The sequence below is a fragment of the Myotis lucifugus genome, unplaced genomic scaffold (assembly GCF_000147115.1).
Source record: "Myotis lucifugus unplaced genomic scaffold, Myoluc2.0 scaffold_18, whole genome shotgun sequence".
NCBI classification, from domain to species: Eukaryota; Metazoa; Chordata; class Mammalia; order Chiroptera; family Vespertilionidae; genus Myotis; species Myotis lucifugus.
Genome location: NW_005871066.1, coordinates 10,182,589 through 10,200,718, shown reverse-complemented (window position 1 = coordinate 10,200,718; position 18,130 = coordinate 10,182,589). Strand labels below are relative to the sequence as shown.

Sequence of the window (18,130 nt, the reverse complement as noted above, 5' to 3'; positions counted from 1 at the left end):
AGCTGATTCAAAATAATGTGTCAAAAATATAAACTAGTGGTTAAAAAATATACATTTTTTTGGAGGTTACAAAGGGAAGAGATTAGTAGGGAGATAAGTTTTACAGCTAGAACAGTTTTTTTAGTTAACCTGGTCAGATTTTTGTTTATAGATGAGGAAACAGTCCTCGGGAGGTTGATCTTCTAGAGACCTCAAAAGCTAGTTTTGTGATAGAGATGTTTAAAGTTGGGAAGTTGAGAAGGCTTCAAGGAAGCACTGGTATTTAAGTGATCCTTGAAGATTTAATGAGATACTTATTTGGTGGGATGGATATAAATAAAGAAAAATAACTTTATAAAATTTGAAGGGGATGAGCAAGGATATGCCAACGATAGGAAAGAGACTGGCATAATTTATATATTGGAAAATTAGTATGGAATAAGGTAACCTGGTAAGTTCCAAGATTAGGAACTTGACTGTAAGTACTGTGAGCTACTATGCTTTTTTGAAGAGGTCAAAGTTAGGAAACTAGAGAGGTTTTGAAGTATATTTTGTTTAATGTTTAAGTAATTGTTCTAGAATAGAGCACTGGAGTCAATGTCCTCTCCTACTCCCCCCTCCCCTCTTTTTTTTGAGATAAGACATCTGGGTCACAGCCCAGACCTACTAAATCAGTATCTCTGGGGTGAGGCTTAAGAATATGTCATTTTCTTTTATATCTATTGATTTCAGAGAGGAAGGCAGAGGGAAAGAGATAGAAACATCAATGATGAGAATCATTGATCGGCTGCCTCCTGCACGCCCCCTACTGGGGATCAAGCCTGCAACTCAGGCATGTGCCCTTGACTGGAATCGAACCTGGGTCAGGCTGACGCTCTGTCCACTGAGCCAAACCACCTAAGGCAGGAATATGTCATTTTCAACTGCCAACCCCAGATATATGAAAAGTAGCAGTTTGTGGATCTGTGTTTGAGAACCACTGGTTTAAAGGTCAAGTGAAAATAGGGAGAATTACAACAGACTTTAACACTTCTTTTATTATTCTGGTAGACTAGGTCTGAGATAAAATGTAGATGGATCAGAAAGGTTTGTTCAATTCCTGTTAATTGGAGTTGGTGCCCATTATTTTTATTATTTAAAATGTGTTTTTATTGATTTTAGGGAGAGAGAAGCATTAGTGTGAGAAACATCGGCTGCCTCCTACACCGCCCCTACTGGGGGATGGACCCTGTAACCCAGTCATGTGCCCTACCCAGAATGGAACCTGAGATCTCTGGATGCTTGGGATGATGCTCAACCAACTGAGCCACACAAACTAGGCTCTATTATAAAAGAAATGATTCAAAATAGTGATATGCCTGGCTGGTGTTGCTCAGTGGTTTAGCATCGACTCATGAACCAAGAGGTTGTGCAGGTTGCAGGCTGATCCCCAGTAGAGGGTGTGCAGGACCAGCCGATGTATGTTTGTCTCTCATCGATGTTTATCTCTCTATCCCTCTCCTTTCCTCTCTCTAAAAAAGAAAAGGATGGCTTATCTGATGGAATACTTATTTGAATGCTAAAAGAATAAATAAAGCAAGCCCTAGCTGGTTTGGTTCAGTGGATAGAGCATTGGCCTGAGGACTGAAGCCCAGTTGGCGCTTGTGGTAGGAACCAATCGACGTTTCTTGTTCTCTGTCTCTCCCCTTCCCTCCTACTCTCTCTAAAAATCAATAGAAAAAAAATATCCTCGGGTGAGGATTAACAAAACAAAAAATAAAAACAAGAATGAACCAACTTAATAATCTACTAGTATATAAAATATATATGCGATGCCCTCCTGGTGGGGCTCAGTGGATTGAGCGTTGGTCCCTCTGGTTCATTTCCCGGTCTGTGTGCTCGGTTTATGTGCTGTGGGCTCCATCCCCAGTAGGGGGCACGCAGGAGGCAGCTGATTGATGTTTATTATTGATGTTTCTATCTATCTCAAAAAAAAATCAATAAAAATGTAATTTATGTATCTATACGTGTGATTAAAAGAAATGCATGAGCTTTGTTGTTATGTTTGATTTTTAATTACAACAGACTTTAACACTTCTTTTTGGAAGAGTATTGTTTTCTTCCTTTGGACAAATGGAATTTACAAATGAAATTAATTTCTTATGTTACATGTTGAGTCAGTAATTATTTTCTTTTAGCCTGTGATGTTTCAAACTATTCTCCAGAAAGCCTTAGGGTTTTCATGCAACTTAACTGGTATGTGGATGATATACTGATACGCAAGCAGGAACATACCCTTACAACCCTGTTTAACCACAGACAGAAAAATATGTCATAGCAAATATGAGGAACAAATGCCTACTGTGCCCATTAGCAGACATTACTTGTGGCCTTCTCTCATTATACCTGGCTGTGGCCTCCTTAACACAACACATCAAGTTGACACTAGCAATCACTGAGAAAACTATAGGAGATTAAAACAATTTTTTTCATTCTAGAACAAAATAGATGCTTAGATTTCTGTGTACAATTTGATCTGTAGGAAAGTTTCTGTCAATACTCAAAGTTTGAAGGTCACCGTTTTAATGCAATTTATAAAATTAAGAAAATTAAATGTGTATTTTTGAGGTAATTATAGATTCACATGCAGTTGTAAGAAATAATACAGAGAAATTCTATGTACCCTTTACCCAGTTTTCCTCAATGATGATAGCATCTTGTAAAGCTGTAATACAGTTTCGTGACTAGAATTATTTTTTTCTGTGCCCAGATATTTTGTTTTTTTATTTTTTATTGAATTTATTGGGGTGACATTGCTTCACAAAACCATATAGGTTTCAAGGATACAACTCAATAAATCAAATCATCTACACACTGCATCATGCGCCTGTCTCCCAAAGCAAAGTCTCTTTCTGTCCCCATTTATTCTCCCTTTGCTCACATCCACCTACCCACAACCCCCTTTCCTCTGGCTATTACTAGAGGGAATATGTGTTTATGTGTTGTGTTATATACATATATAGATATACATATATGTGTGTGTGTATGCGCGCGCGCGCTTTTTTTTTTTCTTAATCTCTGCCTTTTTTCTTCTAGCCTCCCAACTCCCCTTGCCTCTGATAACTGTCATACTGTACCATGTATTCATGCCTCTGTTTCTATTTTGCTCTCATGACCAAATTATTGAAATTGATACAATCCACACATTTTTGTTCAGGTGTCCCCATTTTAACTTTTATGTGTGTGTGTGTGTGTGTGTGTGTGTGTGTGTGTGTATCACCTGTAGGTTTCGGTATCCACTACCATAATTAACATACAGAATAGTTTCATCACTACAAGAATCCCTGATGTTGCCCTCATAACTACACTAATCTGTTCTCCTTTTTTATAATTTGTCATTCAAGAATGTTATATAAATGGAATTATACAGTATATGACCTTTGGGGAGTGGTGTTTTTTTTTGTGGGGTTTTTTTTTTCCTACTCAGCATAATTTCTTTGAGATTTATCCAATGTGTTACATCTATCAGTAGTTTGTTCCTTTTATGTTGCTAAGTAGTATTCCATTTAATGTTATGTTTTTATTTGGTAGTTACCACATAGAATATGCAGCTTCAGAATTTTCCTTTTAGGACATGTTGTTGCCTTGGCTGGTTTGGCTCAGTGGATAGAGTGTCGGCCTGTGGACTGATGGGTCCTGGGTTCAATTCTGGTCAAGGGCACATGCCCAGGTTGCTGACTGGATCCCCATAGGGGGCATGCAGGAGCCAGCCAATCAGTGATTCTTTCTCATCATTGATGTTTCTATCTTTCTCTCCCTCTCCCTCTCTCTCTGAAATCAATAAAAATATATTTTTAAAAAAAGAACATGTCTCTCATTTTCTTTTGTTAACTTCTCTGACTGTTTTCTCCTACTATCTCAATCCCCAACTCTCTCAGGACTACTGAGATCACAATTTAAAAGTTACTCATGTAGATAACAGTATTTTTTAAAAAAATACATTTTTATTGATTTCAGAGAGGAAGGAAGAGAAACATCAGTGATGAGAGAGTCATTGATTGGCTTCCTCCTGCACACCCCCCACTGGGGATCAAGCCCACAACCGGGCATGTGCTATTGACCGGAATTGAACTTGGGACCCTCCAATCCACAGGCCGACGCTTTATCCACTGTGCCAAACCAGAAAGGGCAATAACAGTATTTTTTACCTGAAATTTCAGAACCCATTTATATGCGTGGTATTATGCTTTAAAGTGCTCACAATTTTTTTACATAAAAGTAAATTTTATGTGATTATTATAAGTTTGAAAATTCTTTTTCTGCATTTGTATATTGAGCAGTACATTCTAAGATATATAGTTGTAGGCCATATGGCAAGTGAAAAAAGGGAATAGGTAACTTTTAAAATGAAATCGCTTTTGTTAGTTTTATTCTCTGGTATGAACAAAGACTAAACTCATTCTAAGAACAGTTTTATGTGTGTAGGAAAAAGATAACGTACATTTATACCTGTAGACTCTGATCTAATCAGATTTCAACCACTGAATTGCCCCTTGTATAAAAGGCCACATTTTACTAGATTTTACAAAAGAGGTTAGTGATCTCTAACACTTTGGGGCATGACAGATACTAATAAAAAATAATAGCAATGGGCCTGGTCCAGCGTTGCTCAGTGATTGAGCATGGACCTATGAACCAGGAGGTCACCATTCAATTCCCGGTCAGGGCATGTACCTGGGTTGCAGGCTTGATCTCCAATGTATGGTGTGTAGGATACAGTTGATCAATGGTTCTCTCTCATCATTGATGTTTCTATCTCTCTCTCCCTCTCCCTTCCTCTCTGAACTCAGTAAAAATATGTTTAAAAAATAGCAATGATGCATTAAAAAACTGAATAGTATTGAAATTAAATATTTTAATTTGAGAGGATCATGGAGTGGTGATGGAGTATACAAGTACTTTAGCTAGTTGCAGAATTGATGTTTAGAATACCTTCCCAAAAAATCTGGTAGAAAGAATGGTACCGCCTTAGCTCAGTGGATAGAGTGTCGGCCTGCAGACAGAAGGGTCCCAGGTTCGATTCCAGCCAATATCTCAATTGCAGGCTTCTTCCCGCTCGGGCCCTGGTCAGGGTGTGCGTAGGAGGCAACCAACCGATGTGTTTCTCTCATATCAATATTTCTCTCTGTCTTTGCCTCTCTCTCCCACTCTCCAAAAAATCAATGGAAAAATATCTGCAGGTGAGGATTAAAAAAAAAAAAAAAGAATGGTATCCCCTTAAATAATGCCAAACAAATAGATCACTATATTATATTCATACATGTATTTTTTAAATTAATGGACTTTATGTTTTAGAGCAATTTTAGGTTCACCTCAGAATTGAATGGAAAGTATAGAGTTCCCACATGCCTCCTCCCATATAGGCACAGCCCTGCCCACCATCAACATTCTTCATCATTATGGTACAGTTGGGTGGAATTGTACTAAATATGATAGTGAAACTGTGAAACTCTGTTAGTGCATGAACATGTGCTTTTTGAACATTTAATTTTATATATAGGTTTCCATTTTTCAAGTAGGTCCACCAACATTAACCCTGACTACAAGAAGACAGATTTTTCTAGAGATTTTATTTGCTGTGAAAATATTAGTGTAAGTTGAATTGGTGAATTTCTTTGTTTTCAGGAACCAAATGGTTATTTAAGGGAGACCCAAGCTAAAAATATTTTTTCCAAGTTAAAATGTAACTGGGTAGATAGGTAGTCTTTGCTTAACAAATAGTTCTGTTTATAAGGAATTGAATATACTTCTGCATGCATTGGTACTCTCAAATTTGGAGCATGGTTCCCTTAATATATGGGTTGCTTTCAATTCACTAGTGAGGTATCTGTTTGTGAAAAGATTGGGGAATTTGAATATCTCTATTCTTTTATTGTGTGCTTTATACCATCCCGGAAATATTTTAAGCACAAATTTTAGACTTTAAACCCATGCATCTCTACTTTGGTAGTGTTTTAAATGCATTGTTGTGAAATGGATTCATGTTTATAAGTAGACCAGGTTTGGGAAAGGAACAAGGTAGGTTTTGATAATGTTCTCTCATTTAGTGTGCCAGATGTTCTGGAGTGAGACTCTTACATATTTATTTAATTTCTCTTTTTGAGAGAGACAGTTGTCAATTTTCCCCCCTGAAGTGTAAATTCTAGATTATTTACTTGACTAATTATCTGGCAAATTTTAATTTCAGACAAACTAATGTGTAGGCTCTGAAATCAGACTGCTAGGGAGCAAATCCTGATTGTATTATTTATTAGCTATGGAACTTTGGACAAGTTTAACCTCTCTGCCTTATCTATAAAATGGGGATAATAAATATACTCTTTGTAAGGATTAAGGCTCTTTGTAAAGATTAAGCATTGTAAGCAATCAGTATTTGTTAAAACAGTTATAACCTCAGTTGGGGAGGTTTGAGTATCAATCAGGTAAATGCTAATGGAGCACTGTCTGATACTAATACTAACCCAGTTGGAGAAATACATAATTGATTCTGTTGTCAATTTTTTTAAAGCCTTTTAGAATCTGATACTTATTCTGTCGTTTCAGTGATCAGGAATAATCTGTTAATGTACTTGGACTAAGATTTAAACTGTAAGATTATCAACCTAACCTACCTCCATTTGAGTTGAAGCCTAGAATAGTGGAATGACTTGCCCATAGTTTCATAGGTAGTAACTTGGTAACAGGTCTTGATCAATCAGTATTATTTTTATTACTAGTGGCCTGGTGCACGAAATTCGTGCATGGGAGGGGGTGTGTCCTTCAGCCTGGCCTGCACCTCTCCAATCTGGGATCCCTCTCACAATCCCGAACTGCTGGCTCCCAACCACTCGCCTGCCTGCCTGCCTGATTGCCCCTAACCACTTCTGCCTGCCAGCCTGATCGACGCCTAGCTGCTCCCTTGCCAGCCCGATTGCCCCCAACTGCCCTCCCCTGCCGGCCTGGTCGCCCCTAATTGCCCTCCCCTGCAGGCCTGGTCACCCTCAACTGCCCTCCCCTGCCAGCCTGATGGCCCTGAACTGCCCTCTCCTGTTTGCCTGATCACCCCTAACCGCCTCTGCCTTGGCCCCCACCACCATGGCTGGGGCAGCCAAGGAAGCCAAGCCTCCTGCCCACTCTCTGGCCAGCTTGGCTTCCTTGGTTGCCCCATAAAGCCAAGCCTCCCGCCAGCTCCGTGGTGGCCAGCACCACCATCTTTGTTGCATCAATTTGCATGTTCCCTCGTTATTGGCTGTGGGCGCCGCCATCTTTATCATGAAGTGATGGTTAATTTGCATGTATTCTTTTATTAGATAGGATACCCTAGTCAACTGCTAGAAATAAAATCTTAAATGAATATGGGGGCAGTGTTATTTCTAATCCTCCTATATAATAGAAGCCTAATATGCAAATCGACTGAATGGTGGAATGACCCGTTGCTATGACGTGCACTGACCACCAGGGGGCAGGTGCTCAATGCAGGATCTGCCCGCAGGTCCCAGGCCAGCCAAGGCAGTTGCCAGTGGGGGGCCCCCTGATTGCCCTGCTGGTTGCCCCGCAGTGGGAGGCAACTGGCAGCAGCGGGGGGTGTGGGTGGGGCAGCCGGGCTGGTGAGCGGGTGGCGCCACACCAGCCAAGGCAGGGGCCCACTAATTGCCCCACTGGTTGCCCCATAGATTGGTCCTGATTGCCAGCCAGGCCTAGGGAATTTCGTGCATGAATTTCGTGCTCTGGGCCTCTAGTTTATAATGAAATCTCTGGTTTATGGTCCCTTACAATTTCTTTCAAGTTTCTTTAATTCATTTCTATTAGTAATTTCAGCCCAAAATTCATCTCTTTATTCTCTTAGTAATACATGTCGAAAATATAAACATTGTGTAAAGTGCTTATAAAGGACAGAAAGGTAATAATAAATGACCCTTTCCTCAAAGAGATTATTTTAGAGTGGGCACTTTTATTTGTAATGTTGGAGGAAAAATTTCCTCGTATTTTCATCCTGTCTGCCTTTGAGTATCATATTCATCTTTTCAGTAGTACTTTTTGTTTTCTGAACTTTTTAACCTAGTCTTAAAAGCAGCTTTAATGATCCAGTTTTTTTGATAAGAGTGTTTTCTAATTTAATGGCTTTTCCTTGCCTTTTATCTTGTTTTTCCTACTTTAGGGTTTGTTTGTTTTGGTATTGTTGCCATTGTTTTGCTAAATCTGTTTTTAATATTGTATTTTCCCAGTTTGCTTTTAGTTTGGTTTTTTTTCCAGCTTTAATTGTTGCCTTTAGTTGTGTTTATATTTATATGTATAAAAAAGTAAAGAACAAATTTATTTCCTTAAGAATTAGCTGCTATATTTGTGTGAGTCCCTTCGGTTTTAGGTGCCATGTTTGACAAAAGTACCTATAATTTTATGCCATTTAAAAACAGCTCAATATTCCTATGTTCACTTGGTTTCTAGGTCTATTCTGGATAGCAGGTTTTGTGAAGACATTTATTCTTTCTTGGACCTCAGATTTACCAGTCATCTCATGGTATTTCCTTTTATATTATTTTTTTTAAAGGTTGTCATTTATTCTCAGTGTATTTTGTATATATTTTACTTGCCAGTTGGATAAACCAGTTTTTTTGATTCACATATAAGATGTGAAAGTTTTGTGCTAATTGTTTGGATTGTATTGAATTGTTGTTCCTCTAGTTACACATACTGTGTTATAAGCTTACATCTTTTCTGCTTATTACATTGGTTTTCTCTTTTCTTATTTTTTTAAGGCACAATTATTTGACTCTAATGAATTTATGATTTTATTAAGTATCAACTGGATTTTTAAACTGTGAGTTTCCTGGGTATAGAGTTTTTGATATAGTGAAGTTATTTGCCAACTTGGGGTCTCAATAGATATGACCTCTTGTCTTCTGACTCTTTTGTGAGCAAATTACTGAGTTCTTCTCTATTGAATCAAACTCGGAGTCTGTGATTCTGTTTCAGATGTGGTGATGTGTCTTTGTCCTGGGGATGAGCTTCTGTGTTTTTAGAGAGATGCTTTTCTGGAGAAGGTGTCATATAGTTGTTTCTGTAGCACTTAATTGTATAGATTGGCAACTCATTTGATTAATGAGGCCAGAGCAGCACTTTTACCCCTGGTGCTCTAATTCATTCACCAATATTTTGTAGAATAGCTTTTATGTTCCAAAAACTGCACGAGGGCTTGAGAGACAGGCAGTACTCACACAAATATAAGCTATTGTCTGAAATAGGCTTATGACAAACTCTTTACTGATGTTTAAAAACAGCTTAAATGTAGTGTTTATTGAGGATTGTATATTTACATAAAATAGGGTGTGCTACTAAGTACATACTCAAAAAATATTCAAAAAAAGTTGGAAATAGTCAGTTACCTAAAAGAATGCACAATGATTAGCTTTCTGCTTCCCATTTTTTGTCTGGCTTTAATGTTTTTATTGATTTTATTTAGAGAGAGAAAGGAAGGGAGAGGCATAGAAACATTGATGAGAGAGAAACATCAATCGGGAATTGAGCCCCCAACCCGGGTATGTGCCCTGACCGGGAATCAAACTGGTGACCTCTTGGTTCATGGGTTGACGATCAACCACGCCACACTGGCCGGGTGTACCTCTGGTTTTAAAAAAAGCAGCTAGATATTTAACAGCATCTACCTAAAATATAAGATTTCCTATTAATTTAACATAAAGAAAAGTAAAAGAAAACATCTACCAACTAGTTGTTACCAAGAGGAAGAAAAAATATTTTTTTAATTGTAATTGTTATCTGTTATTATGTCCAAGTTTCCAGCATTTTAAAGATATATAGAATGACAGTTGAATAGAATAAACTTATAGTTTTGTATATTGCTTGTATTTAATTGTTTTTAAAGGACAATTTGTTTAAAAAATAGATTTTTTACTGATTTCAGAGAGGGAAGGAGTTAGGGAGGGACAGAGAGAGAAAGAGCGAGAAACATCAATGATGAGAAAGAGTCATTGATTGGCTGCCTTCTGCACGCCCCACACTGGGGATCGAGTCTGCAACCTGGGCATGTGCCCTTGACAGGAATCGAGCCTGGGACCCTTCAGTCCGCAGGCCAACACTCTATCCACTGATCAAACTAGCTAGGGCTAAAGGACAATTTTAATTTGATGGAGCAAACCATAAAAAACATGGCAAGTAGAGAACCGTAATTACTTTATTTTCAAAAATAATTAGAAGATTCTCTTTAAATGAGAACTAGAGAGTTTTTCTATCCACACTTTCTTTGTGTATGATGATATAAGAGCAACTTTTCTTATGTGGCTACCCCTTATTGATTGGTAAATGTGTTTAGTGAACTGCTTTGCATTCATTATTTCCTTTTCTTCACAGAAACACTAATAAAGCCCCGTTTTATAAACAAGGAACCTGATGCTTAGGTTCAGTGCTTACATTTTAAACTTTTAGGTACAATTGCCTGTTATTGTATACTAGAGGCCCAGTGCACGAAATTTGGGCACCGGTAGGGTCCCTAGGCCTGGCCGGCAATCAGGGCCTTCCTTTGTTCTGCGCCGCCCCCCTGGTGGTCAGTGCACGTCATAGCAAGCGGTCAAGCTCCCGAGGGGACAATTTGCATATTAGCCTTTTATTATATAGGATTTTTATTATAACAACTTGTAATTTATTAGCTCTTCCCTAGTTTAAAAGTAAAGACTAGCCTTCTTGGAGAATTGAAACCACCATTATCACCTTATTTCCCTATTTTGGTATTTTCTCCCATAAGGTATGAGCCCACAAAACTGCATCATCTTTTAAATAGGAATTAACCCTGAGTATTCTCAAGCTTACTTATAAAAAATTAAAGATAAACATAAGAATTACTATTTGAATAAACTGCTTTTCATTATTTCAGATATAACATGACAGGGACAGTTTTGACTTGATCTTTTTCTGTTTATAGGATTATCTGTTTTGTTCCTGAGTTGTCACTGCTGAAAAAATTTTGAGTAGATATTCCACAAACAATATATATAGCAGGTTTTATACAGTGAGTTTAGATTTAAAAGATTGATGTTGAAACTGAATATATTTTTGTTACTATGGTAAATTTGTTTAAAAAGACACACTTCAAGAATAACTTTCTCTACTAGTGATCTGTAAAAAGACATGGAGAACCCAACTCCCTCAATGTACATGTATTTCTGTAGTATGGAAAATATTAACCACTGTAAAACAGTTGATTTTATTACAAATAACATAACTTACCTTTATATACATATATACAGAGTGGAATTGATTAGAATCCTGGTTTTATCTCTCAAACTGAGCAAACTTCGTTAAGTTATTTAACTTTTTTGCTGTTGTGTCCCTTAGTGGTAAAGTGGAGATTCCTACTAGTATCTCAGCATTGTGGGGATTAAATAGATCATCCATGTGAAAGTTTAGATGCTACTTAGTCCATAGTGAGTATTCAATATTTGTTAGTTTATTGTTAGATCACACTGAACAAGAAGACTTGTTTTTGGATACTAGTGCTGTAAGAAATTCCATTTTGTCTTTTAAAATGAATAATATTTGTTGGTTCTTCACTAAGGAATATAAATAGTAATCCTTCTTTTGGCATTCTAAGTTCATTTCCTAAGGAAGATTATGACGCAGAAACTTTCATTTGATCACAATCACATAGCTTAATTCCAGAAAAATAAATGAAATAGACTCCCTGAGCAAATTCTAATTTATTTCAATATTTTAATAAAGAATGCTTTCCTCATGTGTTTTATTTACTGTTCATTGTTAAAATGTGGCTGTTGCTAGGACTAGGCAGAGGATTCTTAACTTTTTGTTCTCTTTTCTTTTAAACAGGGTTTGTGGATGCACTTAGATGTTTGCAATGAGCACTGTGGCTGGCATGCCCCAGTGTTTTGGATACCAATGCATAGGACTCCATAGTAATCGAATTTATCAGAGGCGAACGTCATGAGCATAGTGATCCCATTGGGGGTTGATACAGCAGAAACGTCACACTTGGAAATGGCTGCAGGCTCAGAGTAAGTATTTAAAGATTTTTGGATAGGGCAAGGCAAAATATTTCATACAATTATTTTAGCACAACCAAGCAGTGCTTGATTTGCATTTATATTTTTCTTACTTTAGACTCTTGCCTAAAATAAAATATCAGAAGGTAAAGGCAAAAATCCCTTTAACTAAAATTACTTTCATAAATAACTTTTGAATCAAAATGATGTATCTTTTTCTAATTATTTTTGTCTTTTCCATTTGCTAATTGTTGACATCAAGAATTAATATATAATTGGTTATTTTTTTTTAGATTATAAGATTTGTCATGTTTATATTGGAATATAATTTAGTTTTAAATTTGAATCTTTAATATCCATTTAAACATGGGGTTTGCTTTGTGTTTTTTTAAAAGTTGAGTAAAAATCAAAATTCAAGTTCTTTTTAAATAAGAAAAAGGGAGTGTTTCCTGCTGTATGTTTTTTTTTTGACATTTTTTGCTTTTTTTAAAAAATATATTTTATTGATTTTTTTACAGAGAGGAAGGGAGAGAGATAGAGTTAGAAACATCGATGAGAGAGAAACATCGATCAGCTGCCTCCTGCACATCTCCTACCGGGAGTGTGAAGCTACATAATTTTTTCAAAATAAGATGTTTTTTAAAAAGAGAATTACATTTTATTGTACTCAGGTGGCTATATACTGTTATTAATTATATGTTAGTTACTTTAAAGAGAAAAGATTGTACAGTTAAAATTAGTATACCACTAATGAATTAAACTGATTTAAAATTTAACACAGATGGACCTGGAAATTATTATGCTGAAATGAAATAAGCCAGTTAGAGAAAGACAAGTACCATATGATTTCACCTGTGTGTGCAATCTAATGAACAAAGTAAACTAACAAAGTGGAGACAAGACTCATGGATACAGAGAACAGACTGACAGTGGTCACAGGGCAGGAGAAGGGGACTGGGGGAGATGGGTGGAGGCATTAAAATAATGGACACAGACAACAGTATGGTGATTGCCACAGAGAAGGAGAGGGTGGAGGGAAGTAGAAGAGGGTAAAGGAGGCATAAGTGGTGATGGAAGGAGATTCAACTTGGGGTGGTAAACACAAAATACAATATACAGATGATGTATTGTAGAATTGTATACCTGAAACGTATAATTTATTAACCAGTGTCACCCTCCAAAATTTTAATTAAAAAACAAAACAAAAAAGAAACTAAAAGAGGGCTTGGATTGAAGTGTTAATGTGATTCTTTTTGACTCCCAATTTCTGAGATTATATTTTTACTACCTGTGTTTTGCTATAGTATTTGGTAATGATTTCAGTGTCACTAGAGCCACCTGCTGACAGAATTTATTAATTTGTTGAATTGGTTGGGCACTATTAGCCTGAATTTATATTATTGAAGGTACTGAAATGTTTTGTATATAATGAAATGTTTTCAGTAGCTTTTTATTTATCCACTAGAGGCCCGATGCATAAAATTTGTGCAAGGGTAGGCCTTCACAGCCCCAGCTGCCTCGGCCCTTGCAGTCCAGGCTTCGTCCGGAAGGTTGTCTGGACGGTTGTTCTGCTGTTTGGCCGTTCGGTTGATTTGCATATTATGCTTTTATTATTATAGATTTTTCACTAGTGCTTAACATTTAAAAAAAATTTTATTTTTCACAAAGAGGAAGAGAGAGGGATAGAGAGTTAGAAACATCAATCAGCTGCCTCCTGCACACCCCCTACTGGGGATGTGCCCGCAACCAAGGTACATGCCCTTGACCGGAATCACACCTGGGACCCTTCAAGTCCACAGGCCGACACTCTATCCACTGAGCCAAACCAATTAGGGCTAGTGCTTAACATTTTTGCTTATGGTTGCTTTACATTTAATCCACTATCAAGAAACTAATACTTTTCTGCTGCTCTTCAAGTGTTGATTTGCTTATCTTAATTCAGAAGTACTTTCACTTAAGTGTGGTTTTGTTTTAATATTAAAAACCTATTTTAAAGTACTATCCTAGCATTGTTTAGAACTATTCTTAGAATGATGCTGAATTTCTCACTTGTTTCATACTTAATTATAAATAATTTTTTTCACTTGTGATACTGAATACAGAAGTCACTATACCCATACAACTCTCTATAACATATTGTATAATATCTCTTAACTATCCCAGCAAAAATTCAGGCAGGCATGATTCCCATTTCACAAAAAAAAATGCAGCTCAAGGAGATTAACAAATTTACCTAAGACTACATAATTAATAAAAACTAGAGTTAGGCTTGAACCCAGGGTTGCTTAGCTCTAGATTCATGCTGCCACATAGGTCAAAAGAGCCAGATTTTGTAAAGATGAGTAAAATGAAGCAAAATGCCACATGTGATAAAATGAGGACAGTTGTTATGCAAAACCTGTTCTCCATTTAAAAAATTTTCTTGTATACTATTGTAATGTGTCTAATTTACTATGTCTTTGAAAAATAATAGATCATAACAAGGATGAAAGAAATGGAAAGTTTTGATCACAAATCTGAAGGAGCATGTGGAGAACTCACGGAGATCTTTTACACCCATTATTTAACATTTAGGGAGCCAGTTTATCCACGTGCCATTACTGATACCCAAGTGTGTGTATAAAAGTAAAATTAGAGGTTTTGCCTAAAATACTGGTATAAACTTCTTATTAAAATTCAACTATATTTTGAAGGTTTATTACAGGGAAGAAATTAAGTTTTTGATGAGGAAGAAGGAATTATAAAAGTCCAATTTCTGAGGTATCAGAGCTTATTCAATTATTCTATAAATTTATTTTTCTCTAAATGCCACTCTTAATTTAATGATTAGCACTTTTCTTTTTTTAAATCTTAAATTCAGTTCACCAAACTTACTTAAATGTCTGAACTAAGAATGTATAATGTGGGTTGGATGATCATCTCTGATGGCTTTTTAAAGAAAATGGATATCGCCCTGACTGGTGTTGCTCAGTGGATAGAGCGTCGGCCTGCAGACTGAAGAAAATGGATATCCTCCTATATAATAAAAGGCTAACATGCAAATCGACCGAACGGTGGAATGACCAGTCACTATGACGTGCACTGACTACCAGGGAGCAGACGCTCAATGCAGGCGCTGCCCCTTGGTGGTCAGTGCGCTCTCACAGGGGAAGCGCTGTTCAGCCAGAAGCCCTAAGCTGGGTTCACGGCTGGTGAGCGCAGCAGCAGGGAGCGGGCCTAAGCCATCAGTCGGACATCCCCCTGAGGGCTCCTGGACTGTGGGAGGGCGCAGGCTGGGCTGAGGGACCCTCCCCCACCCCGAGTGCACGAATTTCATGCACCAGACCTCTAGTTTTGATATAAACAAATAAGATTTTAAATTTGTAAAGTGGTCCAGAAAAACGTGGCAACATTACGTAGATTACTGTAAACAGAATGGTAGTTGTTTTGTCTTCTAAGATCTTGACAATAATTTAGAACTAAAACACATTTGAAAATACTTATTTTCATTTTTAAGAATGAAAATATTGCATAAAAATTTTAATGACCAAAAATGCTCTCCATATTTGTTAAGTTTGTGAAGTAATGAAAATTAAATGGCACATATTCAGGATTACCAGAACTCAAAGGCTTTGTGTAACTTTCTAATAAAGTAACACATACTACTATTTTGTAATACAAAAATGAGGTAAAGCTATTTACCTCATTATGTCGCTAATCCACAGGCATAAATAGCACTCTAGTCAATTTTACAGAAATAGTGGGGACAATTTGGTGGGAAAAGTGCTAGACCAACTTAAGAGATCTGGGCTTAATATTTTCTTTACTGTTATAACACCATGTGACTTAGAGGGTTTATGTGGCAGGTCCCAAGGATACACAACGAGTTAGTAGTAGAGTTAGGGCTTGAATCTAGAGTTTGTGACACTTAGATCAGTCATCTCCTTGTCTGTAAAACTGGAGGTTGGACAACATGATCTTTAAAATACCTTTAAGGGCAGTGCCTGAACATCACTTTGGAGCAGCATAGATTCTGTTTTCTGAGTAGTTCCTGTCCTACTCTATCCTACACCAAGCACGACTTAGCAGCTGACCCTTCACCCCTAGCTTCATGACATCATTGTCAGGGGGTCCAGAAACTGCTCTCACACTAAACCTATCTAGACTCAGCAGGAACAGATATACTACCACCTGTTCTAGGCCAGAGCAAATCTACTTCCAGTCTGAGGAAAAGAAACCATATCCTGAACACTCCCTTGGGGCCAGATGCAAAGAAGTCCTACCACATCTTTGTTCTACCTGCGCTACTTACTACATCTTTGTAACATCATATCACCTTTTTCAGACCCCCAACATCACCCCAAGAGATCAGAGGTGGGGCCCGAGAATGACTAATTTAGATTAAATCTTAACCTTGTCAGTATTATCTGTGCCTCTCTTTCCTATAATTCCTTGGACACTGTCTAAATTGTAGGCCCATTCAGATGTTTGAATTCTTTCATTGTTCTTCCTTTTATTAATTCTTTTATAGGCTGCATATAATTTGGTTTTTACTTTAACCATGTTACTATCACACTGGAGTTAATGCATAGTTTTCAGGCCTTTTATTGCTTGTTTTCTTAGCGGGATTTGATACTATTGACTCTTCTTACCTTTGGCTTTAGGGGTTTTCTTTTTCTTTTAATTGTAGTAAAATATACATAACATAAAACTTACCAGTTTAACTATTTTTAAGTATACAATTCAGTGTCATTAAGTACTATCAGTGTTGTGCAGCTATCACTACTGTTTCCAGAGTAAATATGTAAGACTTAGAACAATATGGTTTCTGTGCAGCTACTCAGCTCTGTTGTAGTGGAAAGCCACACAGTATGTACACATGAATGGGCATGACTGTGTTCCATTAAAACTTTATTTACAAAGTTAGGCAGCAGGCTGGGTTTGGCTCCGGGCGGGGGGATCCTAGTTTGCTGACGTCTTGTTTAGAAAGAGTGAATCTTGAGGAGGTACAGTTTCTAATAAAGAATACCATTTTTCTCTGATTTCATTGGCATAATAAAGCAAGTACTACTAGTTCAGTGGTATGACTTGCTTTAAAATTATAGCAACAGCGGGTTTGGCTCAGTGGATAAAGCATGGGCCTGCGGGGTGAAGGGTCCTGGGTTTGATTCTGGTCAAGGGCACATACCTTGGTTGTAGGCTTGATCCCAGTGCAGGAGGCAACTAATTGATCACATGGATGTTTCTCTCTCCTCCTCCCTTCCACTTTCTCTAAAAATCAATGGAAAAATATCCTCAGGTGAGGATTCACAACAACAAAACAAATTTTAAAAATAGCTAAAATTGTAACAACTTGATAAGAATTTTTTTTTAATTTATTTTTTTTATTTTTTAAATATATTTTATTGATTTTTTACAGAGAGGAAGGGAGAGGGAGAGAGAGTTAGAAACATCAATGAGAGAGAAACATCGACCAGCCGCCTCCTGCACACTCCCCACTGGGGATGTGCCCGCAACCAAGGCACATGCCCTTGACAGGAATCGAACCTGGGACCCTTGAGTCCGCAGCTGACGCTCTATCCACTGAGCCAAACCGATCAGGGATTGGAGCGTATTTAGTATGAGGCTGATGAGGGCGAGAACCGGGTTGAGACACACATTGGTTGGTTGGCTTCCTCATGCACCCCCTACAGGGGCCAGGGATCGAACCTGCAACTCACGAATGTACACTTGACTGGGATTCGAACCTGCAACCCTTCAGTGCATGAGCCTACCACCTGAGCAACAGTGGGCAGGGCACTAGTTCCTCTTTTAATTCTCCTACTTTCCTACTGCCTTTTAGTATTTCCCAGCTTCCTGAAAATAGGGACTAACTAGAACTGCTACTTTACTAGTAAAGAACTATAACAATCAACTCACTGAAATCCCACCGAATGTGGACGATTTGTTTTACATACCAAGGGACAATTTCGTTCAATAACCGCTTTTACACTTTGTCTGCAGTGAAAGCTGGTAAATATAGGGTGGGGCAAAAAAAGAAGCTTTACAGATGCTTCATATGGAAAATACACACAGCACATTAAGTAATAATACAATCCAGGAATAACTTGTCTCAGCTAATTCCCAACTTGTAAACCTCCTTTTTG

General features: G+C 37.5%; 1 protein-coding gene across 1 annotated transcript in view; it reads left to right on the top strand.

Moving 5' to 3' along the window:
• The window catches only part of KMT2E (lysine methyltransferase 2E), an 85,423-nt gene that overhangs the window by 16,208 nt on the left and 51,085 nt on the right, over positions 1–18,130 (top strand). The window contains 1 exon segment of the mRNA XM_023751099.1: positions 11,833–12,017. Within this exon segment, the coding sequence (XP_023606867.1) occupies positions 11,947–12,017 (71 nt within the window). The 5' untranslated portion in view covers positions 11,833–11,946.